The following is a 17,270-nucleotide window of genomic DNA, read 5'->3' as shown; positions in this document are numbered from 1 at the left end:
TAGATAGTTAAATAAATGCAAAAATAAAGAAATATATTGTAGACTATAGTCACTTATATTTTCCATCAAATTTCATAACTTATATATATATATAGCATAAAAATATAAACATACATTACAATATATTCCAAAAATTTTTAACAAATTGTGAAGTCTATTTTATTATAAATGAAAATAAGAACTTATGAAAAATAGAAAATTGTTATTTTTAATAATATTTCTTATAAAAAAAAAATAAATAAATAAATATTTGAAAATGGTAAAAACTATTTAAAAATATATAGTTATATTACTACTTTTCAAAAATACTCATATTCATCTAATGTAAAATTAAAAATTGTTCATCCTGTTCAAAATATACTTATTTGACTTTTATGTATACTCCTATATTGAAATTTCTGAAAGGTTATATCATATTTAAAATACAAAATATGTTTATGTTTTTATATTAATTGCAAGTTTATTTTCCACTATATAATACATGATTGAAAATAATATCGATAATAAATTAAAATTAAAATTAAAAAATTTACCAAATTAATCCTATACCCTACTGGAACAGAAACGGAAATGGTTAGGACGGTGGATACATACTGAACAAATGCATTCATAGTGAAGGTAAGTCGAAAACATTTAACCAATCAAGCGAAAAAAGGAGAAATTTTATTTTTAATGAGAACAACTGAGACTTTGCCGCAATCTATATTCTTCTGGCTATATGTATATCTTAGATGTTCTGTGAATATGCTCAGCGTATCAGCAAGGCTCGAAATCTTGAGAATAATAGGCCAACATTTATAATTAGATATTTGCAGTCATCTATATTCTGGCTATAGGCGTATCTCAGATATTTTGAGAATACGCTCAGTGTATCAGCAAAGGGTCAGGATCTTTGAATAGTTATATATCATAACAACATTTGTATGAGATAAATTTGTATAATAATATTTCTATTTCTCATTTTTTACAAATTATGAATTATTAAAGATTTCACTACACCAAGTTTCTATTGTAACTATTTTTGTAGTCTTACTGAATGTGAGACCTAAGTTTACTCCACAGTAGCCATATTCTCTTAGGAATCCATATTCTCTTAAAAGAAACCAGGCACTCACTTTTTAACATGTTATACATATACTAAGAGAATCCAGCCCATCCCATCTCATATCCTTATCCAAAAGTATTCTGCTCGGAGGATTCACTCCACCAACATCAGCCCCCATTGAAACTGGAGCTAAGACCAATCCCGAAGCAGAGATTGATGGTATAATGCAAAGTGCATCTATCACAGATTAACCAGGCTGTGCAGAATTAGAATTCCTTGCCATAATCACTGAAATTTTATCACCTTCACAATTGTATACATCAGGACTTTTCGATTTCACCTCAATGGGTGATTTCTTGATACAAGGTGTGAAAAGAAGATGACCCTTTCTCTTCCTGGAGCTTGGAAAAGAAAAACTGCGGAGAATATCAGCACCCACTTCGTTCAGATCAATCCTAGATGCCACCATCTAGCATACGAATTCATGGACTATATTGATGGGATCTTTGGTCTCCGTAGGGTTCACCATGTTTAGACAATTCATGGGTTTACATATAGCAGGAGGGACGATTAGATTATAAGCCCATGCTTCAGCGGCTTCATCAAATACTTTGACGATGGAAGCTGCAGGAACCCAGATGTGCTTCCCAAACACCATGCAATTTGAACTATCAAACGCACAGAAGAAATTCATCCTAAAGAGATAAAATTGTATCCTTCTTATAGGGCTCTTGGGCTCTTGAAGAACTGGGACCAACCTTTCTTGCACTAATTTATTTTTTTTTATTTTTATTTTTTTTATTTTTGTAAAATCTATTCTGTAATCATCGAAATCAATACTGCTTAGTGCTATACCAATTGCTGCACCTTAAGAAGAATTTACAATTCAAGTGGTTTGTAGAGTTCATAGAAATTTTAATGATTATGTTTCCTCTGGTTTGCTAAATATTTCAATTGGGAACTGTTTTTTTCTTGTGAATTGCATTCTACATTTAATAATGGTTATTCATTTTCTTTTAGTAAAAAATTATGTGATGCTCTAGCTCAATGAAGCACCCATTGAATGGTAGACAATATTGTTGATAGATGTTCCCACCGGCTGTGAAATTCAATTAATATTCAGGTCAAAACTTGTACAAATAAAAAATATCTTATAATGATAAATACAATCCTATAAATCTATATGAATCTTTCTGCCATTCCTTCAGTAACACCCATATTGGAATATTTATGCTCCCTCATACATCAATGAATCCCTTTTTTTTTCTTCCTCTACCATCATGCACTGAAAATTTTATACAAAGAAAAATTCATCTACTTTGGTTTTATACTGATCCTACATCAAAATCTTGTGCAAAAAAAACATTATTTCAATCTATTGTAAGATTTGTGTGAAATTTGTTAGTATGAAACCAATTTTTGGGCCAGAAGACAATACATGCATACTTAACCTGATTTGAACAAAACATGGAGAAAAGGTATAAGAGTGCTAGCATCAAAAGTATTGACAATTAACGATAAACTAGTTAAGTAAATTTCCACCCATTTAAAAAAATGAACATGATAACAGAAACAAGTAATTCTTGTTGGATAAAATAATCACAGCCAAAAATTAATCATAATATAATAAAGTTGTATACTCAATCTACTCATAGGTATGATATGTTTGACAAAATGAGCATGATAACAGAAACAAGTAATTCTTGTTGGATAAAATAATCACAGCCAAAAATCAATCATAATAGAATAAAGTTGTATACTCAATCTACTTAGGAGTAAGAACTAATAAAGGCTCAAGAAAATAATCAATATGCAATAAAAGTAAGTAAGAACTAATAAAGGCTCAAGAAAATAATCAATATGCAATAAAAGTAATGAAAAGATTAAGTGCAACAAACAGAAAGGAACCATGCAATTACATCCTTCAGTGGCCTAATCAAAAGAATCTTTATAACAAACATAACAGAACTTAGACCTGAAACTTGAGGTCGAGCAACTTGACAAGGAAAAAAGAGTGAATATCAGAGTTTTGACAGAAGTTTGATTCAAAAATGGCAAAGGCAACAAAGATAGACTTATGAGTACTGAGAAAACCCTCGAAAGACATTCACTAATTGAATATATATGACAAATTTTAATATCGAATCGCTACTGTTATAAAAACAATTCTAATGAGGATAAAAACTTCATGTGGCCTTAACTAAAACAAATTATTGAAATACATACGGGAGACAAATTGAAAAAAACTATTTGGAGAAATCATTGCACTTGATAAGACCGCTGCAAAACACTCCAATGATTTAAGATATTCCCAAAATATTTAAATAAGAAGAAACTAGCAATGGCTCATCGCTTACCCAAGAAGAATGGTTTGGCTAGAAAAAATTATGTAGGTCCACAATTGCAGATGTGGTCAGTGAAACAGGCTAGTGAAAACATGTTCACAATCATAGCAAAGGCTAGTGCCCATAACATCTTATGTGCAATTGTATTTTGTTGTTATGTGCAATTGTAATTATAACAAAATACAGATCATCCTAAGTATAAATGCATTGCAGCTAAGCTAACAATTGAAAGTGCTCAATTCTCTACGAAAGCCCATAAGATAAAGGGAGGAAAAAATAAATTTTATCTACGTACAACAACATTCAAGAAAACAATATAAGAATACGTTCTTTCAGTGAGTGAATTGGAGTTGACGGAGGAGAACAACAAGTGAGACCTTGATCTAAGAAGTATAGAGAAGCCATACAAGCCTCACATGCTCATCTTTAAACAATCACAGTAGACAAGAAAATATGGTAAATTCCATTGGAAAGAGATCCTTAGAAATAACATTTTTGTAACCATGTGAAGAACCACTAAAATGAAGAAGAGACATATGGTCGTGGTCAATAGAAATTGCAGTGGCTGTTTGATGCATAAAAATATTACTATACAACAAAGTGTTCTACCTTCTTCACTCATGTTTCGAGATCAACAGGGATCAAAATCGAATCTTTTACATGTAGTCAATAACCAGTGTTCACCTTTTTTCATTTGAAAATTCTGTTTCTTCCAATTTGGTTTGCTTTCACGTTGACGTTGTTGTTTAGAATTTGATTTACTAGCTTGTTTTGCAGTTTACTTTACACAAGTCTTTGCAATTGATGGTATGGGCATCTATGGAAGCTTACAACATGCATATGAGTATTGACGTCATTGACCACACAATAAAACAAATATATAACTGCAATCCAACTAATATAATATTTTATACATATGCATAGATTTTATTTTAAATGTGATCACACATATATAATATCATATTAAACTAACTAATAGTTGTTTGAGAAACTAAAAGTAATATAAATCTTCCCATGGGAAGAACATCACCAAAATGGAAGCTTTTGAAGTTGCAATTTTCATAAACAAACTAAAATGTAGAAGAACCTTGATCATTTGATGTAGTTGCAACATTTCTTCCTGCATTTGTATTGTTAAGCAAATTGGATATACTCTCCCTTGCTCTATTGGAAAAAATTGTATTTCCCACCAAATCTTCTTTGATTCTTTTTAACACCATTACCACATCCCTCATGGTTGGTCGTTCTGCAGGTGAGTCTTTTGAACAAAACAAACCAAGATGTAGCAAAGAATGTAGACATTTGTATACATCATTTTCTTCAAATGCATCTCCATCCCTCTCATTAAGAAGACTATTGTCAATGACATCCTTTAGTGTATTTGGAAATGCTGAGTTAACCCACTTGTGCAAGCTTAACTCTCCAACAAACATGTCACTAGTTGGTTTCTTTTTAGTAATTATTTCCAATAACATAATGCCGTAGCTATAAACATCTCCTTTGATGGAAATTGTCTCACCCAATCCATATTCTGCATTGAAGATAATTGCAGAATCAAATTTTTTTACCAATTTATACAAAAATATTAATAATATTTAAGAAAGTAGAACCAATGTTTTGAAAATCCATACCTGGAGCAATGTATCCCATGGATCCTTTCAAAGCAAGTGTTGAAGTAAGTGAATCACTAGAGGTTGCACCAATTAATCTTGCAATCCCAAAATCTGTTACATGGCCTACCATGTCTTCATCCAAAAGCACATTGCTTGGTTTTATATCACAATGCACTACTTGCACAGGAGAATCATGATGAAGATATTCCATGGCATGGGCCACATCTATGGCAATGTCTAATCGTGTTTCCAATCTCATTTCACATACTTTATCACCTTCATTGTCATCTCTATCAGGATATAAATGCTCCTCTAAGCTTCCATTACACATAAACTCAAACACTAAACCTTTGAAATGGAGATTGGAACATGAGGTTATGATTCTCACAAGATTTCGATGACGAACATTTTGCAACACCTTACATTCTACTTCAAAACTTTTCTCAACTTGACCATTTTGCAGATTGAGAACTTTCACAGCAAGAAGTGTGCCATCACTCAAAATTCCCTTGTATACTGATCCAAAACTACCCTTCCCCAACAAATTGGCCTCAATAAATCCATTTGTTGCTTTAAAAAGCTCTTGATATGAGATCCTTCGATGCTCTACCTTTTGTAAAATAGCTTGTGCAAAATTAAAGTTTTGTATTTGCACATTCCCTCTCCAAAGGAATGATAAAGCTATACAGAATAATATAAGAGCAAAACCAACAATCGGCAGCAACAATTTTTTTAGAACTTTAGAATGACCACTTGATGTCGAACATGTATGTAATGAAAATGCTTCTGGTCCACACAAACTAGGATTTCCTATTAGGCATATGGTTTGATTTGTAGAAAATCCTCCTTTTGATACTTCACCTGTGAGCTCATTAAAAGACAAATTTAAGTATTGAAGCATTTTCAATTTCTCAAGTGCAACTGGTATTGTACCTGATAAGGAATTTGAAGAGAGATCTAGGAGCATGAGATTTTGCAATTTTCCAAGAGAATCTGGAATAGAACCTTGGAAAGTATTTTGAGATAAATTCAATGATTGTAGTTCAATGCAATCTCCAAGCATAATTGGAATGTGGCCAGTCAATTGATTGGTAGAAATGTCTATAGCTTGAGCCATTGCAACCTTACTAATCTCAGCTGGCAACGAGCCTTCTAATAAATTCCATGACAAATTCAAATAGAATTGTAGATTAGAAAGACCGAAGATTTCATGTGGTATGGTTCCACTAAGTCTATTGTGAGACAAGTCAAGCAATTCCAAATTTTTGCACTCTCCTAAAGAGGCGGGGATCTTATCAGATAAGAAGTTGTGATGAAGAAAAAGCCTTCTTAGTTGTTTAAGGTAGTGCAAGGAATCTGGAATTCTTCCAGAAAGCATGTTTCCACTAAGGTCTAAGAGACCAAGATGTTGCAATGGTTGAAATCCATTTGGAATGTTTCCTTCTAATTGATTGTATCCACAATCCAATCTTTCTAGTTTTACAAGGCTTTTCAAAGATGGAATGCTACCATTGAAAATATTTGTTCTTAAATACAAGTAGGTTAAACCACTAAGATTACTAATCTGCAAAGGGATGTTTCCTTCTATTCTGTTCTCATGTAAATCCAAGATAGAAAGATTGCGAGAAAGTTTGCCTATGGTAAATGGCAAAATTCCACTGAATTTATTCTTTCCCAAGTATAGTTTTTCCAGATGAGAGCAATTGGAAAGAGCTGTAATAAAAGGCATGTTGGTAAGACCACCACTTTCAAATTGATTAAAACCCAAGTTTAGTCGTTTAAGAAGGGATAGCTTACCTAGCTCTATTGGCACAATCCCTTGTAAATAGTAGTTTGAACCTACGGACAATATTTCGAGTTTCGAACAATTTCCAATGGAATTTGGTAAGTTTCCACTGAGCTGATTACCAAGTAAACCGAGTGTATTCAAATTGTTGAGCTTACCCAACTCCCAAGGGATGTGCCCCACTAAGTTATTTATGGCAACCTCGAAGTCAGTCAAAGAGGAGAGATTTGACACAGAAATGGGAATGGTCCCTGAGAGTTTATTTACTTGAAGGTAAAGCATTTGTAGGCTAGTGAGCAGACCCAGTTCATGTGGAATATTGCCAATGAGTTCATTGTGAGAAATGAGCAACTCAAACAAAGAAGAAATATTTGACAAGGAAGCGGGAATCTTACCGGACAGTTTATTGTTAAAAAGGTGAAGGATTTCCAAATTAGTCAGCAGACCCAATTCGGGTGGAATACTGCCGGTGAGTTCGTTCATAGAAATATCCAACCCAACCAAGGAGGAGAGATTTGACAAAGAAGCAGGAATGTTGCTGGACAAGTCATTTCTAGAAAGGTCGAGGGATTGAAGAGAATTGAGTAAGCCCAAATTTTCTGGAATGCTGCCAGTTAAATTGTTGGTGAAAATTCTCAAATCCATCAAAGTGGAAATATTAGACAAAGAAGTGGGAATGTTTCCCAACAATTCATTTTGAAAAAGATAAAGCTTTTGCAACCTCTCAAACAAACCGAATTGTGGCGGAATGGCACCAGTAAGAGCATTTTTACCTATATTTAAAATAATCAAGGATGAGAGGTTTCCAAAGGAGGAGGGTATAGTACCTGTGAACTCATTTGCTTCTAAGATAAGCTGCTGCAAATGCGAAAGGGAACCCAACTCCAGAGGAATATTTCCTGTCAGATTGTTAAATGAGAGGTTGAGCTCAACCAGATTATGGCAACTCGAAAGGTTACCGGGAACGCTTCCTTCGAATTGATTGGAATACAGCCACAGTTCTCTCAAACGAAAGAGGCGTCCCAGTTGAGGTGGGATATTACCGTGGAGCGCATTGTTTGAAAGATCTATCGAATGGAGAAACGATAAATTGCCGAGAGAAGGAGAAATGGAACCTTGCAGATCCATGGCAGTGAGGTTGAGGGCAATGACCCTGTCCATTTGATGGCGCCGGGTGCAAGTAATTCCAGTCCAATTCCACAACGGATTGTTGGGATTCCAGTCGACCATGGATTGCTGAGGATCGTTGGCAATAAGGGACTTGAATTCCAACAACGAGACCCGATCATCGTGAATTGGGCGAGTAGAGGATGAAGAAAGGAAGAGAATAAAAAACAGAGAAAAGCGAAAACGGACAGACGACATGATGTTTGAAACGCGGGGAAGGATCAATGGATGAATGCATGCAGTGTGTGGATGAACTGGGTTACTAGCACAGCTACTTATAGCTTGCCAGGGAGAGGGAGGAGCATACGTGCTCAAAACTCTGCCAAGAAAAGAGATAATACCTATTCTGCCATTCAAATTTGTGTCGTTGTCAGTGTGGTCGCTAATTATAACGTGTTTCTATCGCGGTTACAATCATTTCTGCTGGCCACTTCACTTTAAGTGTTACCATCTGTATCACGAGTAAGATTATTACAATATTTTCTGCGTTCCCACTGACCGCAAGCGTTGCGAACTGGTATCACGAATAAGTATAATCTAAGAATTGTATATTAGGGTTAGGTTGGAGTGCCTACGCTTATATTGCTGTCAACACACGATATTTCTCACTTTCTATCATTGTTACAAACGAATAGAGTCACATCGTCACGGGCTGGCATTATCAACAACGCGCGTCCATAACTTTTACAATTCAACTTAATCCCTTAATGTTTCTATCGCGGTTACAATCATTTCTGCTGGCCACTTGCCTTTAGCGTTACCAACTCTCTATCACGAATAAGATCAATGCGATATTTTCTGCGTGTCATGTGGTCAAAGGCGGGCATTATCAACAACGCGCGTCCATAACTTTTACAATTCAACTTAATCCCTTAATGTTTCTATCGCGGTTACGATCATTTCTGCTGGCCACTTGCCTTTAGCGTTACCAACTCTCTATCACGAATAAGATCAATGCGATATTTTCTGCGTCTCATGTGGTCACAGGCGGGCATTATCAACAACGCGCGTCCATAACTTTTACAATTCAACTTAATCCCTTAATGTTTCTATCGCGGTTACGATCATTTCTGCTGGCCACTTGCCTTTAGCGTTACCAACTCTCTATCACGAATAAATCAATGCGATATTTTCTGCGTCTCATGTGGTCACAGGCGGGCATTATCAACAACGCGCGTCCATAACTTTTACAATTCAACTTAATCCCTTAATGTTTCTATCGCGGTTACGATCATTTCTGCTGGCCACTTGCCTTTAGCGTTACCAACTCTCTATCACGAATAAGATTAATGCGATATTTTCTGCGTGTCATGTGGTCACAGGCGGGCATTATCAACAACTCTTACAATTCAACTTAATCCCTTAATGTTTCTATCGCGGTTACAATCATTTCTGCTGGCCACTTGCCTTTAGTGTTACCAATAAGATTAGTAACAACTCTATCACGAATAAGATTATTGCGATAATTTCTGCGTGTCATGTGGTCACAGGCGGGCATCATCAACAACACGCATCCATAACTTTTACAACTCAACTTAATCCCTTAATGTTTCTATCGCGGTTACAATCATTTCTGCTGGCCAACACGCATCCATAACTTTTACAACTCAACTTAATCCCTTAATGTTTCTATCGCGGTTACAATCATTTCTGCTGGCCACTTGCCTTTAGTGTTACCAACTCTATCACGAATAAGATTATTGCGATATTACCCGTTAGCGATTATCTTAGATTTAAAAAAATTATTATTCTGCATGTCATGTGGTCACACACGGGCATTATCAGCAACACGCGTCCATAACTTTTACAATTCAACTTAATCCCTTAATGTTTCTATCGCGGTTACAATCATTTCTGCTGGCCACTTGCCTTTAGGGTTACCATCTGTATCACGAATAAGATTATTACGATATTTTCTGCGTGCCCACTTGCCGCAAGCTGGTATCACGAATAAGTATAATCTAAGAATTGTATCGTGACGTGGCCGCTTCGTTACCTCCTTTGGCCGATATTGTTCACATAATGAAACTTATTTCAAGACTCTTCAAGGGGTCCTCTTAGTACCAGCCTCCAGGGAACTTCTTTGTTCGCGGCCATTCTTAAAAACAAGTCACTAAACTAATCATTGGTAACGGCATGGTACCATGGTAGCATGCATGTTACTCCATTAGCATTCACTTTCGGATCAGATCCATCTCTCCGGGCCTCCGGCGTCCGCGGGCAACACCACTCCGACTTGCGAGAAAGTAAGCATTCAACCAGTGGTCTTTCATAGTGAGAAAATGGTTTAATTTACAGAATTTATAACTCAAAATAAAAATATTCATTATCTCAAAATAAAATATTCATTATCATATATATAAAAGAGGAAGGAAGTATTCAGCCATTAAAAAAAATAATAAATAAATAAATAAATATTATGGTGATTTTAATATTTCAAGTTTTGTAGGAAGTATTCAACCATAAAAAAAAATAAATAAATAAATAAATAAATATTATGGTGATTTTAATATTTCAAGTTTTAGTTTTTTTAGTAAGCATGTTGGTGATAAGCATGTTGATGAAGATGTTTGATATATTTTAGGGTAATTATGTATTATAGTTATTGGTGGGAAATTTCAAATTAAAAATTATCAATAAAACTAATGTTAAATTTGCTTATAACATTGAAAATGAAGCAAAGTAATATGATCTAATACTTCTATAAGGCTTAACTAATAGTATTATTCATACAACAATTTTAAAGCTTAAATTCTAGGAGATAAAAGAGTGGATGGAGTGGAGAGTAAAGATGATACAATTTCTTAACAACAATTTATGAAAGTTGGTATTTAGAATAGTCCAAATAAGTCATCTCACGTGGTGAATACCATCTCTACTACTAGATCCAAGAAACTATTTGTAAAGAATGATGAGGGTATGATTAGATCATAGTTAGTCCTAGTCTTCTTTCTAAAATGGTTAATAAATACACATAAACATCCCTTATAGGAAGGTTTCGTGTAAATCAATATACAAAGAAAGGATTGCTAAATGGATGGAATATCAATAGCGTAGAAAGCATGAATATTTCCTCCTTGGCTCTCAGGGGTTTCAACACCTTCCTTTTTAAAATATCTATGGATAACTTGAAAGTTTTTAATGATGTAACATAGTTTTGGGATGCTTCAAATATGACAATTTATTAATGGAATCCATGTTTCAACCCATTGTGGGACACATCTCCAAACATTCAATATGGGTCTAGATTCCATATCTACCTATAGAATTCTAGAGTGAAATATATTATTTGGTCGTTAGGGACAAACTTGGCATATTCTTAAATATATATAAGCCTACCTAAATTCTCCCAATAAAATTGTTGCTAAGATATGCATTGAGGTGTAAGTGAATGAAGTTTTGTAATGTGTTAGTTGGGAAATTGAGGATAAATTGTGATTTGGAAGCTATCATTAAACTAGTTGAATGAAAGTGAGTTAGGATATGCAGGATGGCACTATAAATTCCATCCCACTGCACAATGAGTGAATCTCCATGCCCGCAGAGTTCTCCAACAACTTCAACAATAGACGAATTAAATATAAAGACCACCCAGAGCAAAGGAAATTGATGTGCATGAGCCATTTGTTACGAAGCATGTGACACTGGGAGGAAATCTTAAATTCATGGACAGAAAATGAAAGACAGTCGGACCCCATTTCCCTTTGTTCTCTTTAATCATGCCATGGACTAGAATGAGTGGGAGGCAAATGACCTTGCCCCAAAATGAGACAATTTCCAATGATGTCATCTTTATGGATGGAGCTCGAACGTCTTGGAATTATAAACATGATTAAGGGATAGAGGCATGATTAACTAAACCTTGATCCATCTCTATTCTACCTTGACCAAGTGTGGCTGAATTTAGACATGCCTTTACACATGGAAATGCTCCAACTGCTCAAATTGAGAAGCAATTAGAGTAATCCTTTGAAGAATGGGAAGATGATCAAAGCACGACACCTTCTTGGCCTTGATTAATTATTGAATGACAAACATTGAGTCACCAAAAAAAATAATCTAGTTATTTTATTTGCGAGAGACATTTCCAAACCTTTCCACAAAGCGAAGAACTCAACTTGGTTGTTGGTCGCAACACCAAGTCCTCAAGCAAATTGTGACACAATTTTTCCATTGAAGCTAACTATTGCCCCTCTCGCTCTTTCCTCCCCCAACTCCCCAAATCTATCTTGCAATTTAAAATCTACATTATTAACCTCTTTATCTTTCGATAAATGAATGGAACCCTAGGAGTCCCCCTCCTCTACCATTTTCCTCTTACACTATTCTCATGGGACACTTTTTGCTAGGGAGTTCCTACCATAATCATAAGGAAAATTCCTCATATGGACTATGTCACGACTCTAATCCTAACCTCAAGTTATTTTATTTTATAAAAACAAAAGAATCTTATAGCTTGAAGGTTTACAAAATCCACATACCAAATTTACTTTCAATATTCATTCACATTTGTCCATATTATATGATTGAACATTGTTCTTATTTATCAAGGAAAGCCTTTTGGTTTCCCCAATATAGGTTATAGTTACAACAAACACATATCTTATAATGTTTATCTTACTATGATGACTACTAGTATTATTGCTCGAATTTTTGTCTTCCCTCTTATTTCTCAAATTATTACATGCTCACTTTATTATTTTCTTTCAATTAAAAAGGATTTGCAATGGCATGTCTCCTAGATAATACATTCAATCTAAACACTCTTGTATTAGCCTTGACTCGAAACCCACCTGTCCATATGTATTGTTGTTAATAAAGGTACCCTCCCTTGGGCCTACTACAAGTCGACCCTAATTCATTCTCATTGGGGGTTACCCATGGTATATGTTGCATGGTGGTTATGTATATGGGATATTATTTGTGCAACGAACTTTTAATTCTCGAGGCTGTTGATAATACAAAGTAGAAACTTGAATTATTAAGATTTGTATGGATATGTTTACCACAAGATTTATGATATGAAACCTCTGGAACCTTGGTACAATTCCTTGAGGATTTGAAAGCGACATTTTTAATATATTTATTTATTGATCTATGATCTAGGCATTACATATGTCTGTCAAGTAAGATCTACCACTAATCTCAATTGGCTTTCCATTAGGGTAACTTCCCTAGGGTTCGTCAAGAGTCTTTATTCATTTTATTCTTTACCGGAGCAGTGCTTTGCCCTTGGTGTATTAGGGTTTGATACATACAGATCGCGTTTATGACTCTGGAGGAGCCCAACTACTCCACCCTACTATCGTCTTTTCATGGAGGTGAGATTGATTCTTCGCAGCCTTATTCAATTATTAGTTTTATTTTACCTATGATGAATTACTATGGTTAACTCTTCTAGACATTTTTTTTCCTATCCTGTATTTTTTTCCTTCCAACTAAGTTCCTTTGCCTTAACAATCTTTGTGGAATCATCTTGGAAAATTAGCAGGTATGAAGTAATTTTTTTGACAAATTTTGTGCCCTCCATCTACTTTGGAATGGGTATTCCCTTTACGTTAACTTCTTCCATTTTGATTTTGTTCTCAGGTAAACTAGATGGGATCAACATCGACATGGTGGGCACCTCTATCGACCCGCTGCTTGCAGGTCAAAACCGTCCTCAGTGACAAGGGTTTGACCCACATGACTTTCCTTTCTGAGTTTTTTTTTTGTTTTAATGTTCTAGTTAGTTTTTTTCCTCACGAGTTTATAATTCTTTTCTTTACTTGTCTTTTTAATGTTCTAGTTAGTTTTTTTCCTCAGTACAAAGTTGGCAGCAACACAGATTTCATTATGCTCGTGTGTTCCTTTCAAGATGTGTACTATTATAGGCTTCCAAGGGGCTCACTTCCTTTTCCCTTCGTGTGTTGGAACCTTCATGCATCTCACTTGACTCTTCGCAAGGTCACACACTTTATCTCACCCAAAGTTATCATACTTCCCTCTGCGTGTTTCCACATTCAAGGAATAACATTACCACCCACTGTTGGGACTCCTAATTGAAATGGTGTGAGGTCTAGTTGGGACTTCATATCAGGGAGATCCCCTTAGGTTGGCGGGTCCAACACCATCAACATTTTTGGCACTAGAAGGAGGGACAGATGACAAGTTGACCCCTTGAAGTTTGTTTTGAATTTTTTCACACATTTAATGACTTCCCCCCAAACCATAACCCTGACATGTTTTTCTAGACACACAAATACGAAAGTGTCAGCGAGAATTATTGATGACTTGTCCAATCTAAAATTCAATGGCGAGGGTGAAACAACCTTATTTAAACATACCACACAGTTTCTTGATTTATGCATAAAGCATAACATTTATTGTGAGGATGTTGGTTGTAGGTTTTTCATTTTCACATTCGAAGGGTGCGTGCGAGAATGGTGTAACACATTGCCTAATGAATCCAATCACTCTTTCAAATAGCTTTTCATAGAGTCATGTCGTTCTTTCAATTTATATGATTGTAAAGCTCTTAATAAGAAAATTTTAAAATTGTGAAAAGCACCTAATGAATCCATTCAGGATTTTCACGATCATTTCATCCATTACTGCTTTGAATTTCCTGAAGATGAAATTGATTGGTCTTTCTTGGTAGACAAATTTCTATATCTTGTTCACATTTCAGAAAATCCACACGAATTAGAATCTTTTGAACCTATCCCAACATACCTCAGTGTTATAGCTTCTAAATCTGAGATGGACAAGGTTGTTGTTCCAAGTGACCCTTCATCCCCTTCTCATCAAACAGCTCTAGTTTCGCAGGTCAAGGTGGGAGAATTTGAGAATTAATCCGTTGATCTACCACCATCTTATCCTACCCCATATACTCAGAATTTCAGCGTAGGTTTGGACTATGACTCTGATGGTTGTGATGAAGTGTTATCCCCTCGTTCTCCATCCTTTGGTCCCTCTGATCCTCCAGATTGTGATGTGTTATGTTCACCTGTTTCAAATTTATCTTGTGATGTTTAGGAGGATCAAGTTCTCGATGGAGTTGGTGTTGAACAGTCAACCTGTGATATCCTTTTTGATGAGTATGTGCGGGATTCTGAACAAGAATATGCGGTGAAGGATGACCTCCTTCTATCTACACATCTTCTACATTATCCTGACATTTTTCACGATTCTTCCATTCATGTTCAATCTTGTGAAAATTCAATTTTTGATGTTACTACTTTTGATCATTCACGGGAATCATGGAATGCTAGTTTTTCATTTAAATGCGGAGAGGAAAAATATTTTATGCATGATCCTCTCAATCTCTTATCTTATCTTTCCGCGAACATAGAGGGTGAAATTTCTCGTTCTCCATCATCCCCTCTTTACGATTTGTTAGATCATGAGGATACCTCTATTTGTAATCTTGAACTTTCTGATCATGGATGTCGTGATCTTTGCATTGATTCATTTGGTCATGATTCTTATTCTTCCACTGTCGATCTTTCTAAGCCATCGATCTTCGATGATCCATCTTCTGATGAATTGGAACATCCCCAAGTTGTCAAGGAAATTAAGCCCAAGCTGATGGTTATGTTAGGTTCTCGTAGCCTTGAGGTCAATTCCACTTTCGATCATAAATGTGTTGAATCTTTCCAGGCTCCTCATCACTCTATTGTACACATTGAAAATCAATCTATTTTACAATTTTTTCATCCTCCATCTGTATCACACGATCCTATCGCTCAATCATTGGAGGAGTTGTACGTAATGAGCATTGTTGCAAAATGGAAATTTTCTTCTTTCTTCATGTTCGCTCATCTTTCAAGTTCGAAAGTTTGTGCCTGCATGTCTTCGACTCAAATTGTTTTTGAGCACCATGGGATATCCACAAAGTTCCTTTCATGCGCTTTCCATTTTTATTTTTCAGCGGGTTATTTCAAACTTTGAACATTTTGGTTTGTATTGTCTTATCTTTTTTTTCTATTGGTATGCTTGTATATCTTTTTGGACACGCATTCCCTCAGCTACACAGGCCAGCCAATGCACTAGTGGCTCCATTGGAAGTATCACTTTATGTAAATTTGGCCTATGCTTTGTTTAGGTTAGGAGTAGGAGTATTTTTGAATTTCTTTATTGTTTCCTTGATTTTCTTTACTTTTTTTTCTTTTACTCTTATTCTTTCCTTTCGTTTGTTTTCTTTTTAGTTATAGGTTAGCTTCTGCATGAGACCATCTTTGGCTTCTCAGACAAGCTCGGTGAAATACAAGAGGAAGTTGTACTACTTTCAATGCTTGGTTATCTATTTATTCCCTCTCTTTATGGGAATCTTGCATTTCTTTTAGTCGATGAGATCAAGGAACCTTCAGTGGATTTTTCATTACTTATCCAGGTGAGTTTTGCTTTTATCGTCTTTTGTCACTTTTTCTATCGCTTTTTTTTGTTTCTCTTGTGTGAGTGTTGTTTCGCTTATTTCTCTTCATGTTTGATGGTGTTTTAGCATATTTTATCTTGTAGAAGTGTAGTTTCAAATTATCATTTGCCCTTCACAAGTGTCACATTGGTTTCTTTGTTTTTGCACTAACGGTCATCGTTGCGGTGACTCTCCTCACTAATTTCATTCTCTTCCTATTCATTTAGTTTATGCACTTGGTTTATCATGATTCATTCACACTTAGTCAGATATTCAGTCAATCTCACTTAGATTTGCTCTTTTTTCACACTTCCCTTGGGAAAATTTTCCCTTTCCTTGGCCGATTTTTCCTTACCGAGTTGGGTGTTGTGCAATCCTAAGGTTCAAACCACAAGCTTGGCCTCTAGAACTATGCAATGTGCAGTACAAGTTGGCTCCAAGTGCGCATTTCATAGTTCCAGGGGTCAGCATTTCACCTTGGCCACTAAAACTGCACAATGTGCAGTCTGTCTAAGTCTTTGCCCAGGCCGGGAATGTGCATTTCGTTGTCCCAAGCCTCAAGATTCATTCTTGGTTGTTGGGAATCTGCAGTGCGTAGTTCCAACAGGCAACCAATCCCTCTTGCCATTGAAAATTGTGCAATATTTCCCATCAGATGGCCGGTTTGCTGCTTTATCATGCTTTGAAGGTAGATTTGTTGAAGCTAATGTTTGTTTCCCTGAGTGTTATTTTTGTCCCATGGGTACCACACTTGTGAAGCACTTTCTCCCATCAATCATTGTTACCATGACACCAAAGAGAGTTTCTTCAATAGGGACCACTAAAAGCAGTACTAGGGAAGTAGTTGAGCAAACACCAGTAGACTCGTCAGTATATGCAAACACTCAACTGTTTATAGAAAAAGAGTCAACACTAACAT

The 17,270-nt window shown here is 35.6% G+C and overlaps 2 protein-coding genes across 2 annotated transcripts in view; both read right to left on the bottom strand.

The window, feature by feature from the left end:
- Nucleotides 1–448: 448 nt before the first annotated feature.
- The window catches only part of LOC149209912 (uncharacterized), a 33,822-nt gene continuing 17,000 nt past the window's right edge, over nucleotides 449–17,270 (bottom strand). The window contains exon 3 of the mRNA XM_089396550.1: nucleotides 449–2,496. Coding sequence (XP_089252676.1) covers nucleotides 2,421–2,496 — 76 coding nt within the window. The 3' untranslated portion in view covers nucleotides 449–2,420. The remainder of the gene's footprint in view (nucleotides 2,497–17,270) is intronic.
- LOC149209914 (uncharacterized) lies at nucleotides 4,384–8,208 on the bottom strand. Its single transcript, XM_089396548.1, has 2 exons — nucleotides 5,022–8,208; nucleotides 4,384–4,921 (listed from the first exon to the last, which is right to left on the bottom strand). Exons 1-2 carry the CDS (start codon nucleotides 8,152–8,154, stop codon nucleotides 4,461–4,463), a joined length of 3,594 nt encoding a protein of 1,197 aa, XP_089252674.1. The 5' UTR covers nucleotides 8,155–8,208; the 3' UTR covers nucleotides 4,384–4,460.

This window comes from Pinus tabuliformis, chromosome 1_2 (genome assembly GCF_031772625.1).
Source record: "Pinus tabuliformis cultivar Carrire ecotype Pingquan chromosome 1_2, CPIR1, whole genome shotgun sequence".
Classification (NCBI taxonomy): Eukaryota; Viridiplantae; Streptophyta; class Pinopsida; order Pinales; family Pinaceae; genus Pinus; species Pinus tabuliformis.
This window is presented reverse-complemented; position numbering and strand designations above follow the sequence as displayed.